The 15,394-nt window shown below is 41.8% G+C and overlaps 2 protein-coding genes and 1 long non-coding RNA gene across 5 annotated transcripts in view; 1 reads left to right on the top strand and 2 right to left on the bottom strand.

Annotated features, from left to right (window-relative positions):
• The first annotated feature begins 295 nt into the window (after positions 1 to 295).
• Positions 296 to 2,486, top strand: LOC115552905 (uncharacterized). The gene is made up of 2 exons (XR_003978402.1): positions 296 to 1,853; positions 1,951 to 2,486. It is a non-coding gene; the product is annotated as an uncharacterized LOC115552905 (long non-coding RNA).
• LOC115552904 (uncharacterized) lies at positions 2,294 to 4,282 on the bottom strand. 3 transcript variants are annotated; one of them, XM_030369283.1, is made up of 8 exons: positions 3,900 to 4,282; positions 3,736 to 3,806; positions 3,306 to 3,485; positions 2,991 to 3,046; positions 2,851 to 2,913; positions 2,703 to 2,765; positions 2,481 to 2,612; positions 2,297 to 2,397 (listed from the first exon to the last, which is right to left on the bottom strand). In XM_030369283.1, exons 1-8 carry the CDS (start codon positions 4,070 to 4,072, stop codon positions 2,377 to 2,379), a joined length of 759 nt encoding a protein of 252 aa, XP_030225143.1. In that variant the 5' UTR covers positions 4,073 to 4,282; the 3' UTR covers positions 2,297 to 2,376. The 3 variants fall into 3 exon arrangements, with proteins under 3 accessions (XP_030225144.1, XP_030225142.1, XP_030225143.1); XM_030369284.1 differs by having other exon boundaries at positions 2,294 to 2,612; positions 2,712 to 2,765; XM_030369282.1 differs by having other exon boundaries at positions 2,295 to 2,612.
• Positions 4,283 to 6,387: 2,105 nt separating this feature from the next.
• Positions 6,388 to 15,394, bottom strand: part of ppargc1b (peroxisome proliferator-activated receptor gamma, coactivator 1 beta) — a 70,403-nt gene continuing 61,396 nt past the window's right edge. Inside the window, exons 9-12 of the mRNA XM_030367850.1 lie at positions 14,974 to 15,031; positions 14,321 to 14,439; positions 13,317 to 13,444; positions 6,388 to 11,669 (exon numbers count right to left, since the gene is read on the bottom strand). Of these exons, the coding sequence (XP_030223710.1) occupies positions 11,578 to 11,669; positions 13,317 to 13,444; positions 14,321 to 14,439; positions 14,974 to 15,031 (397 nt within the window). The 3' untranslated portion in view covers positions 6,388 to 11,577. The remainder of the gene's footprint in view (positions 11,670 to 13,316; positions 13,445 to 14,320; positions 14,440 to 14,973; positions 15,032 to 15,394) is intronic.

Raw genomic sequence — 15,394 nt, 5'->3', positions numbered from 1 at the left:
TTCACAGCACAATGTGGCAGCATAATCATTACTACCGATTTTTTTTTTGCATTTATCTGTTTTGGGCATTTCCTCCCGGTGCAAATATGTTTAAATTAGTTACAGAAAGTATTGGTCTGAAATGGGACCAATTAATCGTTTTTAAACCTATGTTATCGAGTAATAGAGAAGAAAATATTTAAAATATTGTTGCAAGTGGCCTGTATGCATCGCCTTCACATGGTTTTGCAAAGATGTAGGCCTACATGTCAATGGCTGGTTCAGACTACACGATTCTCAGATATTCCTCCGAGATTTAACATGTCACACTATACGATCACAGAGCCAGGAAATCGGGCCTTGTCTCGTCGGAAGACTGGCCACACTACAAGATTCGAGGGTGCGATGCTCTCTACTTTGTATCATTCACGTTTGCAAGATATTTAGAAGGTTTAGAACTGACATAAATGTGTTTTACTTTTTTGTCATAAAGGTTCCAGTTTTATATCTGCTCAATGCAGCAACTCGTCCTAGCTGCGTTGCGCGTGACGAGCGATACAAACTAAGTACCCGCAGCAGCAACGTAGCCTAGCAACAGAGCGTCAACAATGGATCCCGAGTGCCTAGCCTAGCACTAGGAATTATGCTGGCGGTTTGAGGTTTATGATAGGTTATGATAGCTATTAGCACGTCAACAGCTGTTGGCTCCAAACTTACCAGGTAGGTCAAGGGCGTCGGCTATTTCTTGCCTTGTCGAAAATACAGGGACGTTGCTTCCGCATTTCAACCAAAGTTGTCTCCATTATGTTGTTCCATTTTCTCTCGTTTTCTTTATGAGCGTTCTTCTTCTTGCTATTGATCGTATTAATTTTTGTAGTAGTTACTGTGTACTCAGCGTGGTGCAGTGGAGTCAGTTGGTAAACACTGCGCGTGAGCTCCAGCTGTTCGTGGGGTTCCTTCACGCAACTGGGGGCGGGGTTCCCTCATGTCAACAATGTATACGTCATGCGATTCCCCAAAAAATTCTGACATGCCAAACTTTTCGTCGTGGGGTTTTCGAACGTCGCAGACGAAAACATCGCAGATCGCACGCATGTCACATTACAAGACCTCGTCTCGTCGCTGACCTTTCAAAATCGTGTACGACTCGTAAATTTGTCTGCGACGAACGAATCGGGGCAAAATCAATCCGTTTCTCTGCATCATCAATAATTTATATAAACAACATTCTCAGCCCTCACATCGCTCACATGATACATCGTGGACACGCTCTCAGTTCCGAGCAAATTATTTGTATTGGACTTCGTTTTTTTGCCAACGGCAATTTTTTGTATAACGTCGGTGATGCCGAGCATGTGTCCAAGGCAACTGTCTGTCGGGCTGTCCGAAATGTGACACTTGCACTGAAACGGCTACTATGCACGTTTGTAGCGTTCCCAAGTCACATACCCACCAGTCTTCTCAAAGAAGAGTTTCACAGAATTGCAGGTATCGGTCTACGCAGTAATTCATTTATGTCATAAAGCTTTGAGACTTGAAGCACTAATCAGTCAATTTGATATATTTTAGGGTTTCCAGGTGTGATTGGCTGCATAGATGGCACTCACATTCCTATCATAGCTCCTTCAATAAATGAAGGAGATTATGTGAATAGGAGATCTGTCCACAGCATTAATGTACAGGTAGGCCTAAATAGTAGCCTTTAACATTCCAAATTAAATATACTTCACTATACAGCTAATTACTGTTCTCCACTGTGAAGATCATATGTGATGGAGCCCACATGATTAACAATGTGGAAGCGAAGTGGCCTGGGTCTGTGCATGACTCACGAATGTTTCGTGAGTCTACAGTGAGTGCCAGATTTGCCCATGGTGAGTTTATATACAGTATATAGTTATATCCTATGATCAATATTTTGTTTCCTCCTATTGCAACTGAAACAATAAACTGTATCTTGTATTATCATAGGAGAGTTCGATGGTTACCTACTCGGAGACAGAGGGTACCCCTGCCAGCGCTATCTGCTGACCCCTTACCCTGACCCTGACCCTGGCCCACAGCAACACTACAACTTGGCTCACTGCAGGACATGAGCCAGAGTGGAGATGACCATCGGGATACTCAAGTCCCGGTTCCGGTGCCTTCGTAGGCTCAGAGTCACCCCAGAGAGAGCTTGTAGCATTATAGTGGCATGTGTGGTTCTCCACAACATTGCCACTATTAGAGGAGAACAATGTCCTGTATACTCTTTCCCCCTGTGATCCAGGTATTAATCCTACCCCCCCCCCTGCTGATGCACGAGATGGAAGAGCTGTTAGAGACATGATATGCGTCAATCATTTCTAACTGACCCATCACCTCCCCAATGTTAAATGTTACAATATGCATCTCATTTTATGAGGTCTTCTTTATTTCCTAGAAGGACAAATTTTGTACAGTTGTTAATCCTTTGTTGTTGAAACAATTAAAAATCATCCACCTGTGGGCACGTCACCCACCTTTAACTGATGGTCCAGCATTTGTATTTCCATTTTTGTCTTTGTTATCTGCAGCCTTATATGGTCCATTTCCAGATGAAATTTGTTGATTTGTGCTTGCAAATATACCTTATACAGCTGTTTCACAGGGAGCTATACGAACATAAATTACGTTAAATTTCCCAATGCCATGTCTACTTAGCGTCATTGTAAGTTGTGGGTCAATGCTGAACAACATCTTACTGAGGTAACCTGTTCTGTGGAGGTTGATGGACCTTCTTCCTCATTGTAATTTCCAGCATGGCTCTGTTAGAGAGAAAGAAGTTGCAAGTTGTATTGTGGAACAACACTATTAACTGAAGCCAAAGTTATTTAAAAAAAAAGTGTATACTTCAACAGGCCTCTCTGCATCTTCCCTCTCTGTGGCAGCTGATAAGGTGTCTTCACCATCGTCCTGTAATGAAACAGAATGTTTGTGTTATATTCTACCAATTATGAAAAATCTGTGGAATATTAAGAGTACTTACTTACAGCATGGAGGTCTGTTATGGCAGAAGGCTCCACGAGACAGATTACACCATCAGTAACTGATAGAAGATGAAGATTAGACAGTTGATGATTACCCAGAAAAGTGCCCCACCTAATTTAAACACAATTTTTCAAACTCTGAGTCACCTTAAAATAGATTGATATCTGAAAGCAAAAGCAGCCAATTGCAAAGAACTGTAGCCTACTGCTACAAGAAAAATCAGTGTGCCAAGTTGTGTCTAAGATGAATGGGTGGCCATTACTGAGCGAACACTAGAAAAAGGATTGACGTACATGCCATTTATTTGAATAACTTACCTTTTATATAGGCCCCTGTGTCCTGGGGCGTGGGTGGGTCCGATGAGCTCCCCCCAGAGATGCCCTCAGCAATGGGTCGCCCACTGTTCTGACTGAGGGCCATCTCTTCAGCCTCTGTGAGAGGTGGTGGTGGTGGTGGACCGCCACCTGTTTTGCAGGCCTCAGCCTTTTTTCTGTTGGCTATAATGGAGGTCAAATTTAAATATATACAGAAAACACAACTTTGGAGACTTGTATGTATAAAAGGCATTTTGGTGTTGCTTTCATAGAGACAATATTAAATACTGGCAGTGTTGGGATTTCTCTTTTTTTTGCAGATTTCCCTAATTACTTAAATATATCCATCACATGTTGAATGTAGCCACTAGATGCTGTTTAATGAGGGCAGGCTAAACAACAGCACAATTGCTTGTACTTTATTATACCTTACCTGTTTGAACTACATTTTTATATTTCATCTTTAGCTGCTGCCAAGTCCGTTTGGTGCCTGTTGGGTTGCACCTGTGCTCACAGACACACATATGGAATATAATTGTTGAATAAGTGGAACATTCAAGACAAAACATTTCTTTTTTTTCTCAAATTAATACTCACGCATTGACTCGGTCAGCAATTTTCTGCCACTCAAGATCCCGCACTTTTGCTGCTGCCACAGTATTGCTTCTTTTTAAAAATATATGCTCACTTTCTGCATGCGCAGTCATTAATATTTCCAACTCCACTGGGGAGAAGTAGGAGGATCGAGGCTGTTTACCACTTGTTGCCATGGTGAATCATGTTATCTGTGCTCCATTGATGAGGGCTTTTTATATCCTCATGCACAAGCTTCACTCAGGGTTACCTTGACTCTGAGTTGATTGAACTAAGTGTTATCACCTGTTCTGAAACCGATAACTTAGAGTTTGACAGCTCAGAGTTGGTCAACATAGAGTTAAGGTTTTAACTCAGAGTTTGTTGAACCTGCTTTCTGAAACGGGCCCCAGGTCTTCTGTAAATGTTTTCAGCTTAATGTTTAATATATTGTTGCTTAAGGCACACTCATTAACGGGAAAATGTCAAACTGGCACTGCATGTTCAAAAGGTTGCTGACCCCTGCTCTAGAAACATGCTTTTGGCTGCAGAACAGGATCACAGGACATGCTGTACTGACATCTAGATTCACATTGAGTTCTTTAGTCAATTTGTTTATCAAAAGCTTCTAGCCAAGTGTCTTCTTGGCCTCCGTTTTAAATGAGGCTGAAAACAAGCAAAGTGTCCAAACAAAATCTGAGTAGCTAAACAAGATTTCCAACTGCTGCATGTCCAAGTTTCTAAAAAACGTAAGGGAGTGAAGAGTAAAGGAGTCACATAAATGTCTGTTCAAACAGAGTCCTGTTTGGACCTTCAACCATATCATCCTGTTGGATGAGATGGACCAGGATCTGACTCAAATTGACACTCATTTAGCAGATATCAGCAAATTTGTTTCCTTTATGGAAAGGTAACGCTTAAGAAATCTGATTTGACTTACAAAATAAATGCCACAAATGTTTAAATGTATAAACTGAGAATAGTTAAATTGCTAAATTTACTAAATTGCTGTGTTTTCTTTTACATTACAACTGATTGCAATTGCATTAATTACAAATGTCAGCATTTTACAGGCTCTGTACTCTCAGCTTAGTAACGGCCTAGATTCATGTAAATATAATATTATTCAACGTCCTGAACTGATTGATTGTTGCACTACTTAAAGGTTGCAGTGTCACAACAAGCACAATATTTTGGTAGAAATCATGAAATATAAAGCATATATTGTGATGTGGTACCATATATAGCTAATACATATCATAATTTATAATAAATCATTTCTTTAGCTTCTCAGATGTTTTGTGGCAATCTGTTAGTGGTTTTAGTGGTCCTTATGGGATTGGGTCCTGGTTTCTATTGGACCCAGATGTAATTCACTGAGGGATTGTATAGTCAGATAACCCTTACTTTGATCCATCAGATGAATTCCAGGATTAAGTGATGGAATCCATCTACCATAACAACATCTGACCCGTTAAAGCTCTTCTCTGTTCTCGTTCTGACCGTAGCAGCATCCTATTTACATTGTTCATGTTAATATAATTTTGTTAAGCTGCTTTAGGTAAGAGTCGATAGCTGTGAAGAGAGAGAGCAGAACAGAGCAACAGAGAGTGGGATTATGAAACTGAACAACCAAAAGGGTCCTCTGCCTCTTTGCTTCCTCCCGCCATTTCTGGGCCATTCAGAAGTATTGGATTTCAAGCACCTGTGGTTGCCAGGTATAAGAGATACCCCGATTTTTCAGAAATTAGCTGCAGCGGTCTCCCAATCAAAATTTCTCATTCAGACGCAGATATTCAGAAGAATTAAACTCACTAATAGCTGACGAATCTTTTCTCTCATCCGACTGCATTTTTTCCATCTGAATAAACAGCCCCAACGCCAATAAAATGATAAATTCCATGCCTATTACAGTCATCATCTATATATATATATACCTGAAATGGCCTGTAATAAACTAAGATTCTCACAACAGGTGGTGAAAACACTGGCCCTACAAGCTAAAGCCATTGTATCCTGTTGGTTTTTGTGTTGATATGAGGCGTACCCTATGACAGTGATGAGTTGATGTGTTCTACTATGTACCATGTTGCACCCACAACCCCCCTCCCCCCTCTCTGATCTGCATCACAGTTGCCGGGCGGATTGCCTGTTTAATCAGGCATAAAATGACCTGCCATGTTACCTGGAACTAGTTAATCAGGGAGACATTGAACCAAAGGGTATAACTGCACACACACACACACACACTAAAACACACAAACACTCGCACACTCTAAGGTCGAACACACACACACAGACTTCAATAACAAAATACTCAAATGTGACGTAAACAAATAAGAACTTATAAAAACATACAGATAAACAAATATTTAAATATTGTTTGCATATTATATATTTACAAAAGTTGTCCACAGATACATACTCATGTTATGTAAACAACAAATATTTACGATATATAAATAGTACATGTGAATGATATTTAAATTCTGTTGGAATAATAACACCACTAGAACTTTGCTCATTAGGGTTTTATTTTTTGGAGGCAATTGAATGAATATATGTACTTTATACAGTATATGAGGAGCACATTTCTACAGTTTTTTTAATGTAAACAATCTCTGAAGAGAAATGTATTCAGTTTAAACGGAAGTCATAGTCTTCTGTTTTAAACTATTTACACGAATTAAAATATAATTTATAATATAACATCAGATACTTGCGCGTCTATGAAACTAGATTTTAACAATTCAAAAATACTGAAATGCATTTTCTCCACATTCTGAACATATGAAATCACACGAAACGAGAAAAAAAACACAATTTAAAATACATCCAAACTAAGAGGCATATAAATAAAAAAACGCAGAATAAAACCAATATATGTAAAAATATAAAATATTACTAGCAGTATTTACTGTTTTTTTGTCTTACCAAAAACTAAGTTAAAAAAGGAAAATAATCACGTCTGTATCTTTGATAGTCATTAGATGTAAATAGACAATTAAATCAACAGCGAAGAAAAAAAAAAAAGAAAAGAAGAATTTATGCCCTTTATATATATTATTTGTTTCTCTTCCACCATAATACCCACCGACATTTAGCTATAGACGATAGCTTGCAGTCCCTTCTGAGGGCTCACATCAACTGTACCATCAAGACAAGTTATCAGTTAGTTTCTAAACATTGCAACCGTATGTAGGGAAGCCTGGACGACATGTGATCTGCTAAATTAATTCTGATTGGCCAGAGATTGGCCTGTATTGCAAAGCTAAATCGTCGCGATCAAACAGTTCCTACAGCTAGCAGACAGATTACATATTTTTTTTCCTTATATTTAAACGATAAAGAAACAAGAAAAAGAGAAAAACATGTCCCTAAAACGTTGGTTTTGGTGGGTCTAAGTGAGAACATTCTGGTGGCATCTTTTAAAAACAAAGCCAGCAAACATGTGAACAAAGAAAGCTGTTGACAAACGTTTTTTTTGTTGTCTTTGTTTTATTACTGTGGATGTATTTATTTGTTTATTTTTGGTCAACTTGCCACAAACATTTTTCTTTTTTCTCTCTCTCAACATTAACCATAACTGAGAAGTGGAAATAAAATGTATTGCATTGGAAGAGGACTCCCTGTGGAAGGAGAATATTTTTGGGTTCAGGTGCCAGTGGCTCCCAAACCGGGATGGCAGCCATTTTTAAATGTGTCGACGTGTTCTCATGACACGCAGGAAAAATGGTCAACATCAAAGATTTTCTATAAGAAAGTATATAATCATCTAGATATCTACACCAACACATAAATATATATATATATATATTCATATATATGTATATAGCTTCATTTTATATTATGGCTGTATTGAAAACAAAAAAAACGTCAGTCATTACTGAGGAACAAGAAAACCAGATTTGATTTGGACAGGAGTTGGAATTGGAGTCGTTGCACCCCACCAGTTGAGTTTTAAGGCTTGTCATGAGAGTGAAGATGTTAAAATGTCTTCACCTCCAGCACAATAAATGCACCGTTCAGAGAAGGAGCAGAGCAGGATCCACCCTAGAAGTCCCCTCTTCATCAAAAACACAAAACACACACACAGATTGTTCCCGTGGCCAATGACAGCCAGTGCTTTGATTTTAGAATCCTAGCTAGCTCTAAAATGGAACTTACATTTGGAGAGGAGCCGAAATAATTAAATCCACCAATGAAGAGAGAGGGGTCTTCTAAAATGGCCATCACTGTACCGAGTAAGACTCTTACCTTCAGCAGGGGCTGTAGTTAACCATAACACTATAACATCTACAATTAATATCCTTTTTTTTTTTTTCTTCCTCTCGTGTTCCAATAGCAGTCATACGTGTAGACGTGAGTTACCATATTTACCATTGTCTCTGACACAACTAAATTAGACTTTGAACAGACCTGTGCACCATCAAAATGTGGCAATAATCTAGTTACAAGTTTCCCTTCAATGAAAAACAATATATATATTGTGAACAAATGCTTCACTACCTGGGGCGTTTTTCTTTTGTGCAAGAGTATAGTCATACATGTTGTACAGGTGTATCGTCTAAATGTCGTAACCATTAACATTCGTCCGGTACTTTTCTTTTTTGGATTTTTTTCGTATGTTTAACAGCCTTCTAACCAGAGTAGCCTAGAGAATTTGCAGTTCAAGGTTTGCCCAAAGTTGTATTTCAACTACCATACACCACACTGTACATTATTACCTTTATCTGTAAAAGCTGTTAATTAGATACGATTAGTAGCTATTGCATCAATTGATTTTTTTTTAAAGAAAAAAATAAACGGACAAACCGATATCGTTTCAAAAATGGGCAAAGAAAAATAACTTTCTAGTACAACAGTCTAAAGGGAAACTCCTCTCGCCTCTCATGCTTTCCCAAATATTGTGGACTTTTATTGTGAAAACAAAAACCTTTTCCCTTAAATTCCTTCCTGTATTGAACTCCTTCTAACTTCCTAGCGCAAGTCCAAAGTTTCCTGATAATCAACAATCCTAACCCGCCGCCTTTAAAAAAACACACTTACATCTTTTTAAATGTTTACAATGAGGCATAGTGCTATATACACATTATATATATTTATATATTATAATATATTGTTTCTTTTTTAATATGTAAACCAGCGTATCCTCTCTTCACTCTTTTAGCAGTGTACAAACTAAGCACAAATACCCATTCTGGTAGAACTGATCCATGTCAATTACTTTTAATTGCGAAACGACTTTCACTTTGGGTGTTTTCCAATCAATTCGTAATTCAACCAATTTGTAATATTTTAATTTGTTTCGTTTTTTGAGAAATCAGCCTACATGTCGCGTCCTGAATAAGGCATCTTTGTACTTAGTGTGTGTCTCTAAGAAAGTCTAACGAGAATCGAGAGATGTAAACATTCAATTTTTCGTGTGTGTTACCGAGGGGTTGATTAGATAGAAGGGTGGCATGGTGGGGGTGGTGGTGGGGGCAGGGGGACAACTTGTACACAAAGTGGGTGGGTGTCTGTTACGCCAACGGTGACATACTTGGGAAAAGGTACAGTCGGTGAATAGATAGATGGATATAGATTGCTAGATAGGTGGATAGATAGAGTTGGGCTGTGCTGTCGAGGGACGCAGGGATCCCTGAACACGATAACATGGAGATGGGGTGTGGATGAATTGGGAGGCCTGGGAACAGATGCAGCTCTAACTCTGATACGCACAAGACACACAACACTCAGGATAGATACGCACATGCTAGCCACAGAAAACCATTAACGATGAGGCCAAAGAGGAGGGGGAGAGAGAGAGAGAGAGAGAGAGAGAGAGAGAGAGAGAGAGAGAGAGAGAGAGAGAGAGAGAGAGAGAGAGAGAGAGAGAGAGAGAGAGAGAAAGAAAGGGAATAGAGAGAAAGAGAGAAAGGCCCCTTCATTAAGTGGCTATATAACATCAACATGGGTTTCAGTCCTTGTACCTTGGTCAAACAAAAAACATGGAAAAGCAAAAGCATTTTCCGGAAACTTACAGGAAGAACCAGAGCGTTGGGGAGGGGGTATTGGAGTACAGGACAAATAAATGGAACGGGATTAGACATGGAGGAGAGGAACGGAGGTGGAGATGGTGGAGATGAACGTGAGGTAGAGAAACTCAGCTGACACAATACCTCTTGGACAACAAGGTCACGACAAGGTCACGATTCTCACCCAGAACCCTTTGGTGTTGTTATCCAACACATGGCTCTCTCTCCTGGGTTCTCTCCCCCCCCCCTCCCATGGTCAACGTCTACTGGCGGTATCAGGTGTGTGTGTGTACGTCAGACTCTACCAAAACCAAAAGGTGCATCAAAGACCAGCCATCAGGTGAGGGAAATGGACATTGTTATAGTAAACTGATTAATTTATATATTAATATATATATTTATAATTTCTATAGAAGTCCTTTAGTATTCAATGTATTCTGATTGTAAGTGACAGATGTGTTTGGGGGATATTTTTGACAGCATTGAAAGGGAATGGCAGTTTGGCAAATACAATAAAGAAAGAAAAAAACAACAACGTCTTAACATGTTTGACATCGACGGTCTAACTATTTACAGACCTTGGTAAAATAAGTGCTATTTGACAAAACTTCTGGGCCTTCTGTGCACACCGCATGCACCTAGTAGAGTCCGCTGTATGCAACCTGATACCAGAGCCAGTAGAAGAAGCCATTTTGAGGGTTGCGTTTGCAGACAAGAAGGAAAGGGTTCGTCAGAGGACAGCAGAAACTTCTACCTCCGTACAGTGCATAGATCAAATCAAGGAAGCACTACAGTTACAAAAAATAAAAAAAGATGATTTTTTTTCTTCTTCGTTTTCGATGTGTAAACCGTTTAAAGTCAAATGTTTTTTTTGTTGATTTCAGAATTTTCATTGTCCGTAACACACACACACGCACACACACACACACACAGTTATAAATCTTTTTCGTTTAAATTTTTGAAAACATCGATAATTTTTTTCCTTTTGCTAAAACAAAGTTGTTTTTTTCTCCACAACGTCACTACTTTGAGGCAAAACACAGCTCGCGGTCTCACCAGGCGTGACCAGAGAGTGTGTTTTTTACGAAAAAAATAAAACACACGTGAGGACACACACACGCACACAAACCACGAAGACCAACGTGACCAACAAGACGCGACGCGGGAATAGCAAGGTATTTACGCCACACAAAGGTTCTCGCCCCGCCAACCTTCTTTGGCGCGGGGTGATGAAGTCACCAACACAGACAACAGGAAGCAGCTTTGTCGTCGACCGTCGCACAACGACAGGAAAAAAAGTGTCTGCCGTTGTTGCAGTAGTAGTAGTAGTAGTAGTAGTAGTTTAGTAGTAGTAGCAGTAGAAGTTGTACCATTGCTTTTTTTTCTCAAAAATCAAACCTCTTCCATCGTATCATTTTTGCTCCTTAATTCTCCATGGCTTCTGACGTTCGTATTTTTAAACGCTGTCCTCCGGCGGGAAAGTAAAGAAAAGTTCTAAACTAGGTCTCTCTCGTCTTTTTATTCCAATGTTAAAAATGTAAACAACTTTTGCGAGGGTGCCTTCGACGGAGGAGCGTGCGGGCCCGGTGTCGAGGCAGCAGGGCTGGAGGGGTCGGGGGTCACTAAGGCCAGCCGTGAGGAGGGGATCGGTCTGGGGGGGGGGGGGTCAGAGGTCGGGAGGCCCGTCAGCGGTGCAAAGACTTCTGCGCCTCCTTTAGGAGGGTGTCAAAGTCCAGAGCGTCGTACTTGCTCTTCACGGGGCCCGGGCCGGCTTCGTCTGGAGGAGAGAAAGGAGCAGGAAAGAGGGAGCAGGAGGGGTGAGGAGGAGGAGGAGAGAGAGGAGGAGGAGGAGGAGGAGGAGAGAGAGAGCAGGAGGGGGGATGAGGAGGAGGAGAGAGAGGAGGAGGAGGAGGAGGAGGAGGAGGAGGAGGAGGAGGAGGAGGAGGAGTGAGAGAGAGAGCAGGAGGGGTGAGGAGGAGGAGGAGAGAGAGGAGGAGGAGGAGGGATGAGGAGGAGGAGGAGAGAGAGAGCAGGAGGGGGGATGAGGAGGAGGAGGAGAGAAGGATCATACATAAGAGGGAGTGGTGGAGAAGAGGCGAGAAGTAGGAGGAGTAGCAAGAGAGACAAATAAGAAGCAGGAGGAGGAGAAGAAGAGGAAGGAGAGACACACAGGAGAACGTTAGTTAAGCTTTTTTCTTTTTTTTGCGACACATAATATAGCGTGGACTTCTTGTTGACTTTGGTGCTTGTGATTCACCGCAGGGCAATGAATGCACCAGTCACACACCTAGGACCGAGAGTGTGAAGGAATCATAGCATTATCTGATTACATCATCAGTGTGGATCAGTGTGGAGCTGCTGTTGATTGAGATCAAATAGAGAGCAGCTGAACGGCTCACAAACTGCTGACGGCTAATGGCTCCATTAAAAGTGCTTTCACTTTGAAGCAAACAGATAAATTATTTATGGCTAGTTGACCTGCATGTTGTTATTGGTATTTATAGTGTGTGTGTGTGTGTGTGTTAGTTAGTGTGTGTGTGTGTGTGTGTTTGCATGCATCTGTCTGTGCTTTAGAGTGTGTAAGTATGAGAGTTGGTATGAGTGTGTTCGTGTGTATGTGCCTTTTACCAAGTTGTATGAGTTTTGTCGGTCTTCATTTGTGTGTATCTGCTTTAGTGCTTATGAGTGTGGATGTGGCTATGTGGATTAGTATGTGTGTGTGTGTGTGTAGGAACAAGGCGCATCAGACGTGTTCCCACTTATTGGAGATACTCTGTATACTTCAGGCAAGGGTGGGACCTGGGTAGATTGGTCAGAGGCAGGACGTATGCAGCAAAGGTTGTAGTGTTTTGTTTACAACGCATCTAAGATGGCGGGCGTGGCTACCAACTCTTGCAGTGATATCAAAAAACTGCATTTATTTAGACATATTCGCAATACAAACAGAAGAGAGATATTTTTTCTGTCTCTATCCGTTCTTCTTCAACCTTTGTCTTATCCCGTTTCACTCCGGTCGCATGATAGAAACGTCATCGACGCGTCAGCAAAACTCGCACTCGCTGGTTGTGAATTGTTCACCGATTCTCCAGACTTTACACTCGGGGCCGGGTGGATTCAACTCCGGAGGGGCGTATTGTGACATTCATCTTCACACATACCGCCCCCCATCGGGATTTATCCCTAAAACGTCTCACTTTCAGTGCAGGTGTGAAAGGCCTATTTCTGCGCATGTGGGTTAGTGTGTGTCTGTGTGTGTGTGTTAGTGTATAAGCTTTGTGTGTGTGTATTATTGTTTGAATATAGATGTGTATGTGTTTGTGTGCATGTGTATGATTTAGTGTCTGAATATAGATGTGTATGTGTTTGTGTGTATGTCCATGCATTAGTTTATAAATAAAGATGAGCGTGTGTGTGTTGGTCTTACCCAGGTCGATGTAGCGCTTTCTGCTTAGTCTCGGCAGACCGTTGGCTCGGCTCTGGAAAGCAGCCTCCCCCTCTCTCCGTTGTCTCTCCGAGCTTCCCTGGCGAATCTTAATCACCCCACAACGCTCTCTACACACACACACACACACACACACACACACACACACACACACACACACACACACACACACACACACACACACACACACACACACACACACACACACACACACACACACACAGGGGGACAGAAAGAGAGGGTCAGTCAGAATTGCTTCACATGCAAATACATTTTAAGGAACAGCTTGAAATCCTGTCACAGAATACTGAGATTCTGTACTGTGACACGGACAGGCGGATAGTCAAACTAACTGACCAAGTCAATCAGCCAGACAGAGTAGATAAGGTAAGTAGGTAAGCTAGACATCCTGCCGGACAGCGAGGGAGTAAGACAGGCAGGTAGTCAGCCAGAAAGGTAGCCAGTCCAATAGGTAGTCAGTTAGACAGGTAATCAGCCAGACAGGTAGTCAGCCAGACAGTTAGTCAGCAAGACAGGTAGTCAGTCCAATAGGTAGTCAGGCAGACAGGTAGTCAGCCAGACAGGTAGCCAGTCCAATAGGTAGTCAGGCAGACAGGTAGTCAGCCAGACAGGTAGCCAGTCCAATAGGTAGTCAGGCAGACAGGTAGTCAACAAGACAGGTAGTCAGCCAGACAGGAAGCCCGTCAGACAGGTAGTCAACCAGGTAGGGGGTCAGACAGGTAGTCAGTCAGACAGGTGGTCAGATAGGTAGTCAGACAGGTAGTCAGTCAGTAAGACAGGTAGTCAGTAAGACAGGTATTCAGTCAGACAGGTAGTCAGCCATGTAGGGGGTCAGACAGGTAGTCGGTCAGACAGGTAGTCAACCAGACAGGTAGCCAGTCCAATAGGTAGTCAGTCAGACAGGTAGGGGGTCAGACAGGCAGTCAGACAGGTAGTCAGTCAGCCAGGTAGGGGCTCAGACTCACTCGTTGCGGATGATGACCTTGCAGTCCTGTGCGGAGCCGAAGACCTGGAAGCGTTTGCGCAGCATGTTGTGCGTGACGCTGCTGGGCAGGTTGTGGATGTAGAACACCTGGCAGTTGTCCTGGTAACAGGGAAACCATGGCAACAGGCGGGGGGGACAGATGACATTGCAGGTTTAGGAGGGGAGACACAAAGGTGTGGCACGATGGGAGCGAGAATGCTCGGACAGGCGTTCTGAATAATGATCGTACATCCCCGACAGGAGTCATTATTTAAAACACTTCTCTCGCTCGCTCTCGGAACACAGAGATGGAGGCTGACGTTGACATGTGTACTTATTGATGTGTTTTATTTTAATAAGGGATTACAGCGTTTTAGAAAAATTCCTGATCAACACCTCATGTAATTTCCTGTGAACCAACCGTGATGCAAGAAGAGGTGAGCCTAATAAAGTGACATTATGAATTCTTATGACGTTATGAATAATGGTAATGCTTATAATGGTGAACATGAATATGATTAATTTGACTGCTTATCAGATTATGGATATGTGAATAATTGTGGTCAAGGCAGGGTTAGAATAGCCTGGTGTAGGTAAGCATAGAGCAGCATAGCGGAGCATTGTGTAGCAGGTGTGTGTTATCAAGGATTCTACCTCGTCTGGTTTGGCTTTGTTCCTCTGTCTGTCTGCAGGACAGCCTTCCATCACCTCACTATTAAGAGAGGGAGAGAGAGAGAGAGAGAGAAAGAGAGGGAGAGAATAAGGGAGAGCCAAATATAATAGATACAGACAGAGACAGAGAGACATAGAAACAGACAGAGAGAGGGAGGGAACAGACAGAGAGAAACATTTATACATAGCGAGATATATAGAAACAGAGAGAGAGAGAGAGAGAGAGAGAGAGAGAGAGAGAGAGAGAGAGAGAGAGAGAGAGAGAGAGAGAGAGAGAGGGAGAGAGAGAGAGAGAGAGAGAGAGAGAGAGAGAGAGAGAGAGAGAGAGAGAGAGAGAGAGAGAGAGAGAACAAGCGAGCGCGGTAGGGTAATGTTTAAATGTCAGACACCAGGAGAGATGAAC

The sequence above is a fragment of the Gadus morhua genome, chromosome 10, assembly GCF_902167405.1.
Source record: "Gadus morhua chromosome 10, gadMor3.0, whole genome shotgun sequence".
Classification (NCBI taxonomy): Eukaryota; Metazoa; Chordata; class Actinopteri; order Gadiformes; family Gadidae; genus Gadus; species Gadus morhua.
This window is presented reverse-complemented; position numbering and strand designations above follow the sequence as displayed.